We start from the raw sequence: 19,295 nt of genomic DNA, 5'->3' as shown, positions 1-19,295 counted from the left end.
TGTTGCTCAGCAAAGGGTGAAATTAATTTTCTTCTTCCAAGAGCTGGAGGCAGCAGGCCAAATCAGAGGGTCATCCTTGGAATGGTAAGCCTAGTCTCAGAAAGTCTCTGGGAGAAACTTGGAGGTAATCTAGCCCACCCAGGATTTCCTATCCAGAGTAAATGACTTTAAGATGAAAACAAACAGTGGAACTCTAAAGAAAAACTGAGGGAAGAGACTGTGGGAAGGGAACAAGAGATGAATTCACTTTGAGGTGCTGAGGTTCTGGTGTAAGCAACTTACTCCCAAAAGGATTACTGAAGGCCAGGAAATGGATGAGATCAGAGAGGGACGGAGTGTCTGGAGAGAGGAGGGGAGAAAACAGAAACTGAGGAACACCCACGTTCCAGAGAGTCAGAGAAGGAGTGGCCAGAGAGAGACGTGAGAAAAGACCCAGTAGGACACCTTGCCTCAAAGTTGTTTTTTGTTTTTTTGGGGTTTTTTTTGCCTCAAAGTTTCTAAAAAGGGAGTGGTGGGTATGGAAGACAGGCCTGGAGGAAACCCCAAGGAAGCACGAGAGAAAACTGCAGCATAGGGATTGAGGTTAGACGTGAGGTTGCCAAGGACCTTTCGATGAATGGAGGCTTTTCCAGGGACTCCACAAATAGATGGATTCCCAGTGCCTGGTACATTTTAAGATGGAGCTCTCCCGGAGGCCGGGGGTGGGGGGCAGGGCTGTGCCCTCTAATCTCCAAAATCTGGGGTTCAGCTCTGTAATTAGCACCACCTCTCCTAACCCTAACCAGTCCCTGCAGGAACTGAAAAGCTGAAGAACGAACTTGGGAGGGATTTCACACCCGGCTCTCCGGCCCAGCCCGGTGAAGTCCCGTTTCATCACGCAGCCCTAATGACTCTTTTGGCTGTCACTCTCGGCCGATACTGCCCACAATCTGACTAAACCCTTTTGCAAAAGTTTGCAGCATGCATCCCGGGCTGACTACAGCTCCCAGAGTTCCCGGGCGCTTCCCGGTGCGGATTGGCCGGGCGTTGGGTTCCAGGGGGAGGTGCCGCCCCCGCCTCCCCGGGAAACAGGCCTCTGATTGGCTGCGGCGCGGAGCTTTTGTGTCCCCGCCCTCCCCCGGGGACCGCAGCAGGCTGAGCGGCGCTGCTGGTGTCAGAGCCCGGCGAGCGCTGGCAGTTCCGCGGCGGGGATGCTGGGGAGCGCTGGCTTGGCGAGCGGCCGTGGCCACTGCGGACTTCCGAGGCACTCCGGGCCGTGAAAACCCCAGGGCCGCGGCCCATCCCCGACTGCCGAGGCCACTCAGCCTTCCAGAAGCCGGCCGACCGGAGAGTCCGGCGGAGGAGCGCCCGTTCGCTGGTTCTGGGCTCTCGGAGCGTTCTGGAACCCCGAGAGACTCCCCGGGGCTCTAGGACCTCCCCAGCGGCCCCTAGCCCCGGCTTCCTGGGTGCGTGCGTGCCAACCCCCGTCGGGTGCCCGGCGAGCCGTGGCCAGATCCTGGCACACACCATGATCGTTGCAGACTCCGAGTGCCGCGCAGAGCTCAAGGGCTACCTGCCGTTCGCCCCGGGCGGCGGCGGCGGCGGCGGCGGCGGCGGCCCCGGGGCGGGAGAGGTAAGCAGCGGCCGAGCGACGCCACTCTTCGTTTGAGTCCCGAACTGAGTCTTTGCGCAGCGCCCCCTCGGCCCCCCCACAACGCCCCGGGCTCGGGGGTCGGGTGGGGGGGAGGCGGAGTGGAGCGCGTAACCTGGGAATGGGGTTGCATCAACTGGCAGTGGCGGCCCTCTCCGCCCCCTCCCCCCCCGGGCTGTGGAACCTTCCCTGGCTCCCTCGGACTCCCGGCCAATGAGAGGGGAGCCTTCTCGAGGTTATCTTGGGTTTGGGCTCTCGACGGGAGAATCTTCAAGTCCAGGCAGATCCCCGGCGCTGCGGCCGGACCACTCCTCCTCCCCGCCCCCTTCCGCAGAGTCCCTTCCTCTAGGCTGGGGCTGCTGGCGGAGGACTCTTTCCAGGGTACGACCCGGTTCCCGTCTCCCAGTGCGGGGATTGGGGCACCTGGGACTTGCCAGCCGAGGTCGAGCGCGTCCCCCGCCCACGCCTGCACCCCCAGTTGGGAGCGGGGGAGCGTCGGCGTTCCGGGGCCGCGGCTGGCCGCGGGGTACGCGGCGGCGGCCAAAGCTGGGGGAGGAGGGGAGAAACCCTGGACCCGGCTCGGGAAGGCGAGCGTCCATTAGGTTGAGCCCTACTAAGCGGTCTGAGGTCCCAGAAGTTTGTTTCGCAGGAACTCTTTGCAGGGAAGCTAGGAAGAGGCTGGGCCTAATCTGACACACCTCCTGCCTCCCCCCCCCCCCCCCCCCCCCAGCGACAGGGGACATCTTATCATTTAAGCACTAGCACTACTAGGTGCTGGTCTCGGGTTTTGCCTTTTCTGAGTCCTTAAGTACTAAACTAGCTAAATAGAGCTACACTATAGCCCCATTTTCCAGGGTGAGGAAATTGAGGCCCAGGAGGGACTTCCTTCACTAGCCCCACCAAGTAGCTCTTTGCTGGGCGTATCTGGGATTCCGTAGTGTGCTTGACACTACAGAGAATTTAGCTTGTTTTAGGTTCCAGGCCTGGAGCATGGTGTAAGTATATTGCTGGGGCTGGGAGTGTGACAAGTGCTAGTCCTAACCTGGGTGACCCTGGGAAAATTGCTGCCCTTCTCGGAGCAGCATGATTTCTTGGGGTCCTACCTCCAGCGGTGGATGGTTTACGTCCTGGGTTTTCTGTGGGGATCTCTGCCCTTCGCCATCATGGTTTAAGAACCCCAGGTGGAGGAATGAAACCCCCATCCTGTCACTTTGCCAAGTGGCTTTGAGCAAGTCACTTTACTCTGAGTCTAGTTCTTTCTGGAGGGGGCTGGGTGAATCACAGAATTATTGAGGGCACCTGGCCCCTAGAGGGGAGCGTTCTGGGTTCATATCCCAGCCCTCTCATTCATTTGCTGTGTGATCTTGGCCAAGTGATCATTTTTCCCTCCTGCAGCTTCTTCCCATGGAGATTTGATAGTATCTCTGAGGATTGTTGGGAGAAATGACAATACAAGCAAAGGCTAAAGCACAACTCCTGGAACATAGTAACTGAGTCAGAGATGCTGGGTATCGTTAGAATGTGGTCATTTCCCTTTCCCCAGAGTGTGTCACAATGGAGTGCCTGAACCTGTCCCTCTTGCCTGAGGTGAGAATTGGCCCATCCCTCTCCTAGTGCCTGGGAAGTGGCCTGGGGAGAAGACAGTGCCCCAGGTGGTCTGGGCAGGCTCTAGGGAGTGGCCTTTAGATGGAAGCCACTTGTCAGCAGCAAGATATCTGAACACTGTCCACATAGTCTTCTCTCTCAAGAAGAGGACCTTGGGAAGATGCCTGCTTTAAGCAGCACCCTTAGAAGACTGTAGGGCACTGAAATTACAGAGCCTGGTGCCCAAGGGAACACCAGACACGTGGGCCCCTCACCTCCCAGCACTTCACCACATGCCCTTAACCTAAAGGGATCAAAGCCTACAGACCCTAGGACTTCACTCTAGGACCAATGGTATATGTTTTGAGCCCTCTTGAGCTCTAGAATCACTTCCTCAAACATCACTTCCTCAGGGAAACTCTCCCTCCCCCACACGATAAGGCCCTTCTGCATACCCTCCTTCAGTACGTCTTCTCCTCGGTTGTTGGAGCTTTAATCCACTTATAGTGTAACAGTCATGTAATCGGCATTTTGTGTGTCTCCTTTGCTAGACTAGAAACGTTCTGTTGGTCACCTTTCCAGCACTGTTCTTAGCACCTAGTAAGTGCTCCTAACTCTTTGTTCCTTGTTGGCTTAGCTGACCCTTGTGACCTGCATGTGCTTTGAAGTCAGATCTGAGCTGTGCACATCTGGAACAGGACTCAGAAGGAGCCTCAATGAGCTGTCTCTGAAGAAGGAATAAGACCTGTTTCCCTCAGGGTAGTTGTGAGAAATCAGCCAGATCATATGTGTAAAGCACTTAGCCTAGTGCCCAGCCCATGGCGCCACTCACACCCCCTCCTTCCAAGGCTGGAGTAAGAGGCTGCTTGGGCCTTCCGTCTCCCTCTCGTGTGTAAATTGTGGCAGGTACCTGAGTTCTGCCGTGGAGTGAGGTTGGGGGAGTCTCTGTCCCTTCCCAGCTGGCCGAATGACTTCATAGGTGTGTAGCTGAGTCCTGGGGGTTACAGGCTCTGGATAGGATACTCGGAATAAAGGCTGGGGCTACTCCAAGAGGCTGATGTGGGTGGTAGAACCCTTGGAAGCCAAACTGAACTGAGCTCCGATCTCAAACTGGCCACTTGTCAGCTGGTGCTTAACCTTTGGAACCTTAATCTTGTATGCAACATAGAGACCCCCAGCCCTTACCCCCAAAACTGATGAAGAGTCAATGGAACCTGAGTGCAAATGCCTGAGCTAATATAAAAATTAACATTTAGCGAGTATTTAAATTAGGAGCCTGGCACTGAGCTTGAGGGGTGATTATCCCCCTTTTACAACTTGCCTAAAGCCTTCCCTGTTCAGTGGCCACTGAGAGGGCTGTCTGACTTCAGTGTTACTGGGGTCACAGGGAGCTAGATCCAGTGTGCCCTCCAAGTAAGAAAAAACACAATATGCAGGTGCTGTGACTGGGAGTGGATCCCAGGGAACGTGGACAGGGAGAAGGAGATTCTCACTCCTGGTGAACCGCAGGTACAAAGTCTGACTTGACCTCCCTGGGACTTGTTCATCATATGTAAAATGGGAGCTCTAGGAGTAGTAGTAGATCCTACCTTAAGTGCATGAAAAACGCCTAGCTGATGGTAATCGGTGGTGTTACCTACCATTGTTATTATGACTCCCTACCTGGGAAATAGGGGAGGGCTAAGCTGGAGGCATCATCTCTCGGTAGTGGGACCTTGTTCTGTCTACTTCCCCCTGAAGTTCTGGGTGTCAAGATCAGAGAAGCTTTCAGGGTATTGGAGCTCTGGATTAGAATCTACTTGGTCTTATCTTCAGGACTTTGTATTTTCTGTTCCCTGTGGCTGGAATGCTGGTCCCCTAGATCTCTATGGGCCCTGCTGCCTTCTCATCAACTTATTTAGATATTTGATATTTAGATATTGACACAAAGGTTAGCTCCCCAGTAGCTTTCCCTGTTTCCTCAGACTGATATGTGGTACACCCCCACTCCATCATACACTGTCTCGTTCTCTATTTCATTTACTTTACACAATCTATGATTTAAAATCCTATTCATCTGTCATTCTCCTTTAGATCATAAATTCTGTGAAGGCTGAGACTGTCTTTTCATTCCTGTTCTCTAGCTGTCTGCATTATAGTCATCAAAAATATTTGTTGAATGAACAAATTAATTCTGGTTCCACCTGGAAAGCACTTAGCACAGTGCCTTAGACTTGAGAAAATGATCAATAAAAGGTGTGAAACCGTGGCCCTCCACCCTAGCTGTAAATTATGTTGGGCCCCACCCAATTAAATCAGAATTGCTGGAGGTGGGACCTTGGCATTGGCATCTTTTTGAAAGCGTCTCAAAGGGGTTTTGTACCTCATGGGTTGTGAAGTCCTTGTTTGAAAATTACAACGAGGTTAATGATCGCTGACTGCTGCCTTTTATTAAGTGCTTTGTGTGACAGAGGTACTGAGGTAAAGGCTATAGGGGCATTATCTCATTAAATCCTCATGACTGCCCAGAGAAAGTGGGTACTATTGTCCCCATTATTTGGTGGGGAAACCGAGGCTCCCATAGCTAGCAGATAATAGGTTGTGGAGTTGTCATATGATCCCAAGAATTCTGGGCCAAGAACCTGTATCTTTTAACTGTACTCTATAATTACCATCATGGCTGTCACCATCATCACCATCACCATCATCATCATCATCATCCTGCTCAGGACTGAAAATGTTGGTGGGTCCCGACTTATCACCTAAAGACCTACAGGCATCAGATCTTTCCTTTAACAGGTCCTGGGGCAAATTTTAGAGTAAGAAGGGGTACCCAAGGCTGGTCCCTGTACCTCCTCAGCACCCTGAGGGGCCCTCCAGGTCCCCCACCCCTACCCCCACCCTGGTTTTCTATCTGTCCTCAGGTCCCCTGAGGGAGAGGCCCAGAATGTGGAGTCAGCAGTCCTTATCTCCTACTAGACAGAGCTGTTAGGCTTTTTTTCTTTGGTGAGGGAGGAGGGAAGCTGAAAGAGAGTACTTGGAGATTGCTGGGATTTCTGTACTGGACTTGGACCAGCCTGGCCTGGTAGCTCCCAGAAGTGTGGGCTAAAAGGGGCTGAGCAATTAGCCCAACTACTTTTTTTGTCTAAGATTAAGACCCAGAGGGTCTAGGTCACTTTCTCAAAGTCAAACAGCAAGTTAGTAGCAGAATTGGTCCTCAGACCTGGGACTTCCAGATCCCATTGTTCTTTCTGTGTGGTCTTTCAGAGTCCCAAAGTTCTGTCTCTCTCTGGGGCGTTTTGGCCATCTGAAAAGGAAGTTCAATTATAATCTTTAGTCCCTGGACACCTGTGGATTGATACTCAGTCTGGTTTCCAGTGAGGGGAGAGTTAGGGGGATACTGTCTCTGTCCAGTAGAGCATGACTCTGATTTGGGTAAACTGTTTCCAAGGCCAGTACTGAGAGCTCCCCTCCCAGTTATCAAAACAAATAAATAAATAAATAAAACATTCTCTCTGAACCCTGCCTCTCAGACTAGGAGCAGATTTAGTGAGTACATGAATGGTGGGTTCCAAAGAGACTCCAGTGCATGACATCAGAAGAACTGCTACTGTCAGCCTTGTATGCCCTGCTTAGATTCCCTCCATTCCTCTCTATTTTCTCTGTTTTCTTCATTCACAGGCTGGTATGAATGACCTAGCCCTGCTGTCCTCAAAATGTGATCTGGTAGTGGGAGATCTGAATCAGACAATTAGAAGACAATGTTATCAGAAGCAAAAGCACCAGGAATTGTAGGGTCACAGATGGGGGTCAGAAGAAGGTTCCCCAACCTTGGAAGACTATGAGTTAATTTGGCAAAAGGAGTGACCAGTGGGAGAACAGTAGGCCAGAACTACTAATTTACCTGGAAAGGTATGAGTACTAGAGGCAGGGTTTTAAGCCAGTTGACCAGATTTGCACTTGAGAAAATTTCCCTTGGCTACAGAAAGTTTGCCCTCCTAGAAACCACCAGTGTCACGGACTCACTAAATGTGCTTCCAGTTCTAGAGGTATAGTTTGGGCAGGATATTTTCTTTATGCATTGTTTTGTTCATTTTTTGGAGGATAGGTAGGAGAGGGCAGGGCAATGGAAGCAGGAAGAACATTGGTAGAGCTGTGGGTGGCGGTCCAGACAAGGGATGGTGTAGTCTAAGGTGATGGAAGTGGGAGGGATGAAGAAGTGACAGTTGGAAAGCAATTGAGGCTGTATCGTAGGAATCTAAGTAAGGTAGATGCTAATCTAGTTTCAGGATTTCTTGTATGGGATCTCCAGGGCTACTAAAAAGGTGGCCTTCTAGAGATGTGTACCATGGTTGCTATATATTTTTCCCCTTCCCATCCCCCTCCCACCTAAAACTGAGGTGCCCAGTTCCTGAAAACCTCAGCCTGTAGGGTGAGCTCTTCCTTGCTTATCCTTTCTCCACCTGCCAACATGTGTATATCTCCCACCTGAGTCTTCTGTATAGTGTGCACCAAAGGGTGGTTTTATTTATTTTAAAAAATATTTTATTTATTCACGAGAGAGAGAGAGACAGAGACAGAGACAAAAACAAAGGCACAGGCAGAGGGAGAAGCAGGCTCCATGCAGGGAGCCTGACATGGGACTCTATCCCTGGTCTCCAGGATCACACCCTGGGCTGAAGTGCTAAACCACTGAGCCACCCGGGCTGCCCCAAGGGGTGGTTTTAAAAGCTCTGTGTGCCCCCTTGAGTAGGAAGAAAAAGCTGGAGAGATAACTATACTCATAAGTCCTCACTTTTACCTCCAATAATCATGATGTGTTTCCTTCTAGGAGCAGAGGGAAAGCCGGGCTCGGCGAGGCCCCCGAGGGCCCAGTGCCTTCATCCCAGTAGAGGAGGTAGGCTTGGAAGGGGTTAGGAATTTTTGGCCTCTGGGAAGAAAGGACATGGGACATTGTGTGGGTGGGGGTCTTTTCCTGTCTCTTGAAATAGCAGCTTTGAAACTAGCTTCAGGTTCTTGACTCATTTAACCCACAAACAGCTCTGTGAAGCATGCATATCAACCCCACGTTGCTGGGAAGAAACAGGCTCAAAGAGATAAAGTGATAATGACACAGCTAGGTAATGAACAAACTTTTGATTCCCAGAACAAGGCTCGTTCTTTCTTTCTTTCCTTCCTTATTTATTTTATTTTTATTTTATTTTATTTTATTTTATTTATTTTATTTATTTGACAGAGCAAAAGCACAAGCAGGGCGAGTGGCAGAGGGAAAGGGAGAAGCAGACTCTCCATTGAGGAGGGAGCCTGACACAGGGGCTCGATCCCTGGGATCATGACCTAAACCAAAGGCAGACGCTTAATCTACTGAGCTACCCTGGTGCCCCAGGACTGTTCTTTAAAAAGATAAACTATCTATATTAACTGCTCTTCTTTGACTATACATAAATTACTTTTTTTTTCAACTTCAAAAGTGATATTATGTTCGTTATAAGAAAATTTTTAATGTCTCAGAAGGCTCTGGTCTCCTGTAATCCGACCTCCCACAGAGATAATCACTGTTACTTAACTGTTTATCACTGTTTTGGGGCTTTTTTTTCATATAGAACCAAGGTCATAGTTTACAACATATGGGGGAGGCGGTTATCATCATGTTCTTTATTTTCATCACTACAAGAAACATCTAATACAAGAGACATAATTTATCCACGGAGTCAGATCATTTATTCATTTATTTAACAGATATCTATTGAATGATTAATCCATGTCAGGCACTGTTGTAGGTGCTGGGGCTAAGACAGAACAAGACAGCCAAAACCCTTGCCATCACGGAGCTGACGACATTCTAGCATGGGGTTGGGGAGGAGGGGCGTTACCTTCAAACTACATGCCAGAAGAATTTTAAAATAATAGTTTCCTCCTATTTCTTTGGCCTTCAGGGAACAAAAATAAATGTTTTGTTTTGTCGTCCTGTTTGCTCTCCTAAATGTGTAGCCAAGCAGTTAATGAGCTGTTAACAAATGTCTAACTTGCCCCCCTCTCCACCCCCAGTTCCCTCTCCACCCTTTGTAAATGGAAAGCAAACAACCACCTGCTGATTATTTATATCCAGCCCAGAGTTTTTAAACTCAAGTATTGTTCTTGTATTTTCTTTTTTCATTTGTAAATAACCAGTCCTCTTTTATAATGAAGGAAATAAACAGGCTTTGGTGCTAATCTGGATTTGAATCCACGTTCCGGTCATTTACTAGATCTGTAACCTTGAGCAAAGAGATCACTTAAAGAATTCTCTTTTCCTCCCCTATTTTCCTTTTTTTTGGACATGACGGTCAGTTTTTAGTTTCTCGGCTATTATAGTCCCAACACAATGAATACATTGGTCTCTTTGATGTGGAGGGTGGTCTGGGAACTCACCCTCTCTCCTTTGCTTGGCAGGTCCTTCAGGAGGGAGCTGAGAGCCTGGAGCAGCACCTGAGGCTAGAGGCACTGATGTCCTCTGGACGGGTGGACAATCTGGCAGTGGTGATGGGCCTGCACCCTGACTATCTTAGCTGCTTTTGGCGTCTGCACTACCTCTTGCTGCACACAGATGGGCCCCTGGCCAGCTCCTGGCGCCACTACATTGCCATCATGGTGAGCCTGTCTGAGTCCAACTCTTGTAGGGTTGGCCACATGGGGGGTTTTGGTCTTGAGATCTCTTTGCTGGGTGCTTCCTAAATTCATTCCATAGCCCAGAAGGAAAGGTTGCACAGTGCAGAGGAAAGCCCTAACTTTATCTAATCATCCACAGAATTGTGAAGAGAGACTTTCTTTTTTTTTTTTTTTAATTAAGTAGGCTCCATACTCAGCATGGAGCCCAATGCGGGGATTGAACTCATAACCCTGAGATAAATCAAGACCTGAGCTGATAGCAAGTCAGATGCTTAACTGACTGAGCCACCCAGGCATCCCAAAGAGGCATTTTTAGTGCCTACTTTATGAAGAAGGAAACAGGCACAAAGGAGTCAGATGACCTGACCAAGGAAGGAGAGCAAACTAGTGGAGCTGGGGTCAGGACCTTAGAGTCCTGCCTCTCTGGCCACAGTGAGGTCTGGGATTTCTCCCTCCATGGGGTATCTACCCTGAGCAAGGATCTGTCCACCCCCTCCACAGGCTGCCGCCCGCCATCAGTGTTCTTACTTGGTGGGTTCTCACATGGCTGAGTTTCTGCAGACGGGTGGTGACCCTGAGTGGCTACTTGGTCTCCATCGTGCCCCCGAGAAGCTACGCAAGCTCAGTGAGATCAACAAGTTGCTGGCACACCGGCCGTGGCTCATCACCAAGGAACATATCCAGGTGCCATGGGCAGAGAGGCAGTGGGAGCAAAGGGGCCGGGCTGGGGCATGTCAGGCAGTCAGCCTAGGGCCAGGCACTGAGCCAGTCTGGCCTTCTTTCCTCTCCAGGCCTTGCTGAAGACAGGCGAGCACAGCTGGTCTCTGGCAGAGCTCATCCAGGCACTGGTCCTGCTCACCCACTGCCATTCACTGGCCTCCTTTGTGTTTGGCTGTGGCATCCTCCCTGAGGGGGACTCAGAGGGCAGCCCTGCCCCCCAGGCACCTTCACCCCCCAGTGGGCAGAGTAGCCCACCCAGCAGGGACCCAATGAACAACTCTGGGGTAAGTCATGGGCCTGGGTCTTGTTGGGAGAAGAAGCTCGCATGGCCTCTGGTCCTTGCATGGAAGCCAGTGCTTCCCTATCTCACGCTGAGAGGCCTCAGAAAAGTTAATTGACTTTGAAACTTGGTTTCCTCATCTGTGAAATGAGGCTACAGACCCCTACTTCATAAGGGTTGTGAGGATCAAATGAAATAACCATGTGGTAGGCCCCTTGGCATGTAGCGTCTTAGGCATAAGGTCTCCTGAGTATTAGCACTTTAGAAAGTTTGCCTCTTACTCCATCAGATGGCCTTGTTTGTTTTAATATAAAATTACAGATACTTTAATAATCCCCTTTCCAGTGAGGGAGGTTGATGGTCAGAGAAGACATGCCTATTCCATAGCTTCTTAAACTTCACTTTTTTTTTGAAGATTTTTTTTATTTATTCATGAGAGACACATAGAGAGAGGCAGAGACACAAACAGAGGGAGAAGCAGGCTCCATGCAGGAAGCCCGATGTGGGACTTGATCCCAGGACTCCAGGATCACGCCCTGAGCCAAATACAGATGCTCAACTGCTGAGCCACCCAGGCATCAGTTTTTTTTTGTTGTTGTTGTTGTTTTTTTTTTTTTTTTTTAAGATTTTATTTTTTTATTAGGGAGAGCGAGAGAACAGGCACAGGCAGGGGGAGGGGCAGAGGGCAAGGGAAGAGCAGTCTCCCTGAGGAAGAGGGAGCCAGGATACGGCAGGGCTTGATCCCAGGACCTGAGAGCCATAGGCAGACACTTAACCGAGCCACCTAGATGCCCCTTGAAGTACAACACACTAGCTGCCCAGCCCACTGGCTGCCTCGGGAGGCAGTGCGCCCCTGTGGTCGCTCGGGGTGGCCTGGCTTATGGGAAGGATGTGTGGAGTTTCCTGGGGCTGAGGAGTAAGTGGTCACCATGGGGTCCCTCCTGCAGGGCTTTGAGGCTGCCCGAGACGTGGAAGCTTTGATGGAACGCATGAGGCAGCTCCAGGAGAGTCTGTTACGGGATGAAGGAGCATCCCAGGAGGAGATGGAGAGCCGCTTTGAGCTGGAGAAGTCGGAGAGCCTTCTGGTGACTCCCTCAGGTACAGCGTCACAGGAAGCCAGGTTCCAGGGGCTGCCCCCTTCTTACACCATCTCTGCTGGGGAGTAGGCAACTCCATGCATGGCCCCTCTTATATTTTGGAGGCAGCCACATCTCAATCACTTCTTCTAGGAGGTTCCGAGCATGGACTTTAGGGTCAGCCCCTCTGGCAATGTGACCCCTGAGAATTCACTTTCTGTCTCGGGGCCTCAGTCTCCTCCCACGTGAAGGATTGGTTTGTGGGGTAAATGGGACAATGGAAGCAAAACTCTTAGCACAGAGTAAGTGGCTCCATGAATAACTACTGTTGTCAGGATTGCTATGATTATTACTGGGGGCCTTATCCGCCGGGTCCATGGGCAGCCTCATCTACCCCCACCCATTATTGATTAATCAGGAGTAGATGCTCCTGTACTCCATGCCTTGGCCTCACTGTGACCTGTTTCTGACATCCTTAGCCGACATCCTGGAGCCTTCTCCACACCCAGACATGCTGTGCTTTGTGGAGGACCCCGCTTTCGGATATGAGGACTTTACCCGGCGAGGGTCTGAGGCGCCCCCCACCTTCCGTGCCCAGGTAGGTTCTCTAGGGTCTTGTTGGCATTGCACTGGGTTTACAAACAAGCAAGGGGTGGATGGCTTGAGTGGTTAGAAAGCCAGGCATCTTCTCCCTTGAGATTCTGTGAGGGAAATGGGAGACCCTAGATTGTGTCAGGACCTATCTGTGCCCTAAGCTCAGGGGATCCTGGTCACAGGGAGAAGGTCATCACCAAGGTGCATTCTCTTTGGCTTCTCCCAGACCAAGCAGCAGGCCCAGATCAGGCAGCAGGTTAGATCTGTGGGGCAGGAAAGAGACTATAAAGAGTGAAATTGTGCTCCAGAGGATGGGGTCCCTATGGCCAACCTTGGACCGCCAAGATTATACTCCCTGACCCCTTCCCACATTTTTCAGGATTATACCTGGGAAGACCATGGCTATTCACTGATCCAGCGGCTTTACCCTGAGGGTGGGCAGCTGCTGGATGAGAAGTTCCAGGCAGCCTATAGCCTTACCTACAACACCATTGCCATGCACAGTGGAGTAGACACCTCCATGCTCCGAAGGGCCATCTGGAATTACATCCACTGTGTCTTTGGGATCAGGTGAGCATAGAGCCCCTCATCCAGTGTGCATGTGTGCTACAAACCCTCAATCTCAGCTCACAGCTGTTTCCTTTTGTTCTTTGTTTATTTCTTTTCCCTTCTTCCTGCCTATAGTATTTTTCAAAGCAAATTCTTTTATTTGCTGATTATAAAAGATAATAGATGTGCTGTTTGAACCTTGTCAAGGAAACTCTTTAATCCCACCCTCTAGAGATAACTAAGGAGATACTTAGAAGAGTCGGGAGGGAGAGAGAGTGTGTGTTTCCATTCCAAGTAGGAGCTCTTCTCTTACAATAAATAAGGATAACATAAATGCACATCAGTAGGAGACTTTAAATAACGTTATATCCACTCAGTGAAAAAGTATACAGCTATTACAAGTTATAATAATGGTTTCTTTATATTGCTATGGGAAATTGTACAAAACGTATTGAGAAAAAAGAAAGCTGGTTACCAACCAGAATCTTCCTTTTGTTCCCCCCTTTTCTTTACTAAAAATGTGTGCATGCATGGAAAATGTGTGGAAGGCTACACACTAAAATGTTAATTAATAATGGTTGTCTCTGGATACTGTATGATTAATTAACATTTTCATCTTGTTATTTAAGTATTTTCTGATTTAAGTAGATTTTTTTTTAATTGATGGAATCATGCTTGATATATTCTACAACTTGCTTTTTTTTTTCACCTAGTCATCTATTGTGAACTGCCTTCCTTGTCAGTATGAATAGATCTTTTATGTTTTTTAACCACTGAATGGTGTTCCATTATGGATGTAGCTTAATTCAACCACGCCTCAATTATCGGATGTGTAGATAGTTTGCAGTTTTTCACTATTAAAAACACCATGTGCACTGGCTACCCTTATACCTAAGTCCTTATAGATGATCTCTAGATGTGAAATTACTTGTCAAGAATATACACAGACCATGGGGTGCCTGAGTGGGTCAGTCAGTTAAGCGTCTCCCTTTGCTCAGGTCGTGATCCCAGAGTCCTAGGATCGAGCCTGGCAGGTACCCTGTTCATGTGGTCTCTCTTACTCACTCTCTCTTCATCTCTCAAATAAGTAAATAAAATCTTAAGTCACTTAACTGTCTGAGCTGCCCAGGCACCCCTATTTTTAAAAAATTAATTTTTTAAAAAGATTGTGTTTATTTATTTTTGAGAGGGAGAAAGATAGCAAGTGTGTGAGCTGGGGGAGGACAAAGGGAGAGAGAGAGAATCTCCAGGCTGAGTGCAGAGCCCAAAGTGGGGCTTGATCTCATGACCCTGAGATCATGACCTGAGCCAAAACCAAGAGTCAGACCGACTGAGCCTCCCAGGTGCCCCCAGACCAATTTTTTTTTTTTTTTTTTTTTTTTAAGAAATCTCACTCCGATAACATTGTAAGAAATTCAAAGAATTAAGGGGGAAAAAACCATTTCCCAGATTCAGCTACTTAACAACCACATCCCCATCCTGTGACAGTCTTTCTCCGTTGCTTTTCTTCTTTCTAATGTAGTTGCTTTTCTGTAGTTGGAGTTATAACAGTTATTACATTTTTTAAATGTATATTTGATGTTTATAGAGAGAACTAGATTTACAGTAAATCTAGAAAACAGAAGTAACAAAAAGGAGAAAATAAAGATCATCCATCATCCCACCTGCTCTTATTATTGTCAAGTATTTCTCTCCTGGCTTTTTTCCACACGCCGATAACCAAAACACACATAATTTTACAAACACAAGATTTTCTCCCTACTCATTTCACTTATTTTACTCATTTAATCAAACGTGTTGTGGCTATTTTAATGAATATGTGATCTTGCTTTTTTCATTTAATGGTTTAGTCCAAGCATCTAAAAAAAAAAAAAAAAAAACCTATGTTTTTAGAAAGGTACATATTCCCTGTAGAAAATGTGTGTTTTTGTGCTACTGGCTGTAAATTATATTTCACTGGGTGGATTCATTTGTATTTAATTGGGCGTCTTCTTGCTAGTCATGGACAGTTTTCCAGCCCAGGGGAGGTGGAAGAGGGGCAAGCGTCTTAGAGTGTGGCACAGGCTGCTTCTGCCCAGCTCCCTGGTCCACGCTTCCCCATTCTCCAGCATGGTTCTTGCTCTCATGCCTCTGTCTACTGAATCTGTCCTCCAGTTTTCAGCCAATTTACCCCATCCAAACTGATCTGTGATGACTCACTGGCTCACTGGACTGGAGAGTGACAAAGTGGCTTCCAGACTTGTCACCAACTTGCTCTTTGACTTTGAACAAGTTAATTATCTGCTCCAGGCCTTAGTTTGGCCGTCTGTAAAACGAGTACCACTTCTTTTTCCCTTTCTCTTTGCCTTCTCCAGGGAAAGTAGTTGTACTAACCTCCTGCCCCTTCTTCCATGGCTTTTACTGTAATGAGTATGACCTTGGAGCTGGGCAGAGCTGGGTTTGAAATCCATTCCCAGGACAAGTGATTTCACCTCTCTCACTTTCCTTTTCAGTTATATAATGGGGCTGATGAATATGGTGTGTTTTTTTTTGTTTTTTGTTTTTTTTTTTAATTTTATTTATTTATTCATGAGAAACACAGAGAGAGAGAGAGAGAGAGGCAGGGACACAGGCAGAGGGAGAAGCAGGCTCCATGCAGGGAGCCCGATGTGGGACTTGATCCCGAGGCTCCAGGATCACACCCTGGGCTGCAGGCAGTGCTAAACCACTGCGCCACTGGGGCTGCCCTGGTGTTTTATATATAATAGTTCTGTAGACAGCTTCTGTAGTAGTTTTGAGGATTCCATGAGCACATATTCACACAGCACATGACTGGTACTCAATATGGCATGCTAATTGTCTGCAGTCTTTGGAGTGGTCCCCTACCAGTCTAGTGGCCTGCAACGTATGACATCAGCTATTTTTCTAAGAGGAACCAAGCTTCTACTTGCTTCCTACCTTCTGCTTTTTCTTGCCACACTCTGTTCCTCCTTCTATAGGGTGGGGGTAGGGGAGAGGAGTCACTTGGAGAGTGATGCTATCGAGGCCTTTCTATTCAGATATGATGACTATGACTACGGGGAGGTGAACCAGCTCTTGGAACGGAACCTCAAGGTCTATATCAAGACGGTGGCCTGCTACCCAGAGAAGACCACGCGAAGAATGTACAACCTCTTCTGGAGGCACTTCCGCCACTCAGAGAAGGTACAGGAGAGATTGGGGTCAGGACCCAATGTGCTTTCCCAGGCTGAGTCTTCCACCAGTTGGGACACCTGGGTGTAGCATCCTGGGTTCAAGTCCTGGTCCCACTGTGTGATTTCTGACTCCATTTACTCACCTATAAAATGGGAGTATGCTTCACAAGGTCCTCAGTGGCAGCCAGCCTGACATGATCACTCAGTAGCCTGGTGACCCTGGGCAAGTTGCTTTGCCCCCTGAGCTAGTTATCTTTATAATAAGAGCAAACACTGCCTGCATTTCAAGGTTGCTGGGGGGGGTGAAATGAGAAAATGAATGCCCAGGGGCAGCTCTGGTTTTTAACTTTGAGAAATAAAGAGATTAGTCAGGGTAGGAATGGTGAGGAGTGACATCAGTCACCAACAAGTCCTTGTCTACATCCCAGGTCCACGTGAACTTGCTGCTCTTGGAGGCCCGTATGCAGGCCGCCTTGCTCTACGCCCTCCGCGCCATCACCCGCTACATGACCTGACTCCAAGCAGGATCTGGGCCCAGAGCAACTGACCCTGGGGGCATCCTCCTCCCTGCAAGGACTTCCTTGTCTGGAAACAGACCCTGATCCCTTTCTGTCCCAGGCCTCCCACCCCACGCTGGAGGTGGGCTTGTGTGTGACGTGCAGCCCCTGAGCCGTCCCCTCTCTTCTACTCACTGGAATGGACAGGATCATTGCACTGACTCTGGGACCTCAGTTCTGCCCCTGGGAGCTGGAAGAGGACCAGCAGATCCCCAGGGACCATACCCTTCTTCCTGTCCCTGACCCCAGAGGCAGAAGGCACAAGAAGGGAAATGAACTGAGCTCATTTATGTGCCAGCAGGCTGGGCCACAGGCATCACAAGTATGGTGGCCTTCCTGGACTGGGAAGTCCCTGGCTGGCCCCTGAAGGAGAGGGGGCAAAATCTCCAGGGGCTGACACTCCAAGCAGCTTTGCCTTTCCTCCTCCTCCCTCACTCCCAGATTTCATTTCCTCCCACCTGCCATTCACCCGTCAATGTGAAACTCAGTGTCACAGCTGGTCTGTGTGTTCGGCTCCCTGAGAGCCTGTTCTTTCTGGCAGCCTGAAGGCCCCTTTTCCCTAGTTATCCTGATCCTGGTTTAGCTCCTTTGACCTCCCCTTACCCACCCCTGTTCCCCTTCTCTCCCATACCTGGTGGTGGGAGGCCCCATAAGAGAGACCAAGCATATCAAAAAAGTAGATTATCTCTAGAGGGTTCGGGTCTTCTGTGGGTCCCTTTGCCTTCTGAAGAGGAGGGAGTATTAGCAACTGTCTGTATTTCGGTTCTTTAAGGGGAACGTTCTCAGGACCACACCTCTATAGCCACAGTCAATGCCTGAGAGGAGGGGCACAGGGAGAAATCTGTTCTCCCCAGAACTGGGCCTGCTCTGCAGGTGCTGGCACCCCACTCTCCAACCTCCCATGGCTCTGCTACAGACATTTCCCACCAAGTGAGCCTTTCTAGATGGTTTCAGAGGCAGGGGTTCAGGGGGAGAGTCAGGAGACGCCAGGGTTTTTGTTTGGGTCCTGCCCAAACTGACCTGTGTGACCACAGCTATGTTGCCAAACCTTTTTGACCTCCGTTTATATAGTTGCAACGGAGGGCTGAGACTTTCTGTGATGTCTGAGTCTACTCTGGGCTTCGCAGGCCAACCTGCCAGCAGCAAACTGCAAAGCTTGCAGAATCTCAAAGGCCTCTAGGGATAGCCTGCCCCCTTGGCAGGCAGTCTCTCCTGGCTGCCTTCCTAGGACAGCGCCCCCATCCCCACCCCCCAATCCCAGTTTCTGTCCTTTCCTCGATTTTAGGTGGATTGCTTGGAGGCAGAAGCAGCCAAGGACCGATCCCAGGCACTTTCTGTAGCAAATAAGCTGTGAATGGTGACGTCCCATGCCCTTCTTCTGGCAGTATGTGCCTCCTCTCTGACCAGTTTGGAGGTGACTGAAGAAAGGCGGGGGTCATGCTGCTGCTGCTTCTGACCCTCCTCTCTGGAGAGGGGCAAGAACGGAGCCTGGTCAGCGTGCCACATTTCAAACCCATGCAGGCATGGGGAAGCGACTGGCACCCCCTTCCGGCCTCAGAGCCCTCCCTGCAATGAAGTTGGGCAGGAGGGAAGAGGCCCCAGCATTGGGGTTTGGATTCTAGAAGGGACATGATGACTCTGTAAATGTCCCCCCGGGGGGATAGGGAGGGATATCTAGTGTTCAAGTGCAGAAATCTTCGGCTTTGCTACCAGTTCTGTATGATGAAAAATAAAAGTTCACTGAGGTTTTGTTTTGTACTTCTTGTTAATGGGCTGTTTTTCCAAGGGTCATGGTTCATCTCTTAGCATCAACAGCAAGCTGTGGTTGCATCATGGACCTGACCTGCTGGCCCCTACCCTGCTGGGCACTTGTGCCCAGTGACTGCTGGGTTGAGAGTAGTTGGCATTAAAAGTCTATTCTGTCCCTTGGGTGCCCAGCCCTGCCACTGTGGGAGAATAATGGCCGTGTTATTTATCTCACTAAGTCTGGCCTTGGACTGGGTACTTGGAGGCCATTTTTCTGAATCTGTGAGAAAATTCAGACCCAGAGATAGTGACGTTGCTACGGCCACATAGGTGGTCACTGGTGGAACCAGGATTCCAACCAGGGTCTGCCTGACTTGTAGGCCTCAGCATTTCACCTTGCTGCTTTTCCCCACTGCGGAGCTCCCCCTGTAGCAGAGAGAAGTTTTTGAGATATCTGGGAACCCCTCCCTTGTGTCCCCTGCCCCACCACATTGTGCTTACCTGCTTCTCATCACTTTCTAAGCACCAAGGAGACAGAACCAGGTGAAGAGGGTTAGATGTAATCTCCACATGGTGCCACTGCCATTCAGCAGCTGTGTGATCTCGGTCAAGCTTCTTAGCTTCTCTGGGCACCAGGAACTTTAGTAAAGCATATCAGGGAAATCACATTATGACTAAGAACCAAGACCTCTTCTGTTGGCTTCCCACTTCCTCCGAATACTGCCATCATAAAATGAAAACTGGGGTCTCCTCCAGGAA

General features: G+C 49.4%; 1 protein-coding gene across 1 annotated transcript; it reads left to right on the top strand.

Moving 5' to 3' along the window:
* The first annotated feature begins 1,138 nt into the window (after nt 1-1,138).
* SESN2 (sestrin 2) lies at nt 1,139-18,548 on the top strand. The gene is made up of 10 exons (XM_038531375.1): nt 1,139-1,612; nt 8,025-8,090; nt 9,626-9,823; nt 10,343-10,525; nt 10,633-10,845; nt 11,789-11,939; nt 12,397-12,515; nt 12,891-13,081; nt 16,099-16,243; nt 16,662-18,548. Exons 1-10 carry the CDS (start codon nt 1,508-1,510, stop codon nt 16,746-16,748), a joined length of 1,458 nt encoding a protein of 485 aa, XP_038387303.1. The 5' UTR covers nt 1,139-1,507; the 3' UTR covers nt 16,749-18,548.
* The last annotated feature ends 747 nt before the right edge of the window (nt 18,549-19,295 follow it).

The sequence above is a fragment of the Canis lupus genome, chromosome 2, assembly GCF_011100685.1.
Source record: "Canis lupus familiaris isolate Mischka breed German Shepherd chromosome 2, alternate assembly UU_Cfam_GSD_1.0, whole genome shotgun sequence".
NCBI classification, from domain to species: domain Eukaryota; kingdom Metazoa; phylum Chordata; class Mammalia; order Carnivora; family Canidae; genus Canis; species Canis lupus.
The sequence above is the reverse complement of the archived record's forward strand: the minus strand, read 5'-3'. Positions and strand labels throughout refer to the sequence as shown.

Bases quoted from the DNA above. Each gene is read 5' to 3' on its own strand.
- SESN2 (XM_038531375.1), top strand. From the start codon at position 1,508: ATGATCGTTGCAGACTCCGAGTGCCGCGCAGAGCTCAAGGGCTACCTG. The intron at 1,613-8,024 runs GTAAGCAGCGGC...GTTTCCTTCTAG, and splicing joins GCGGCCCCGGGGCGGGAGAG to GAGCAGAGGGAAAGCCGGGC. The intron at 11,940-12,396 runs GTACAGCGTCAC...TGACATCCTTAG, and splicing joins CCTTCTGGTGACTCCCTCAG to CCGACATCCTGGAGCCTTCT.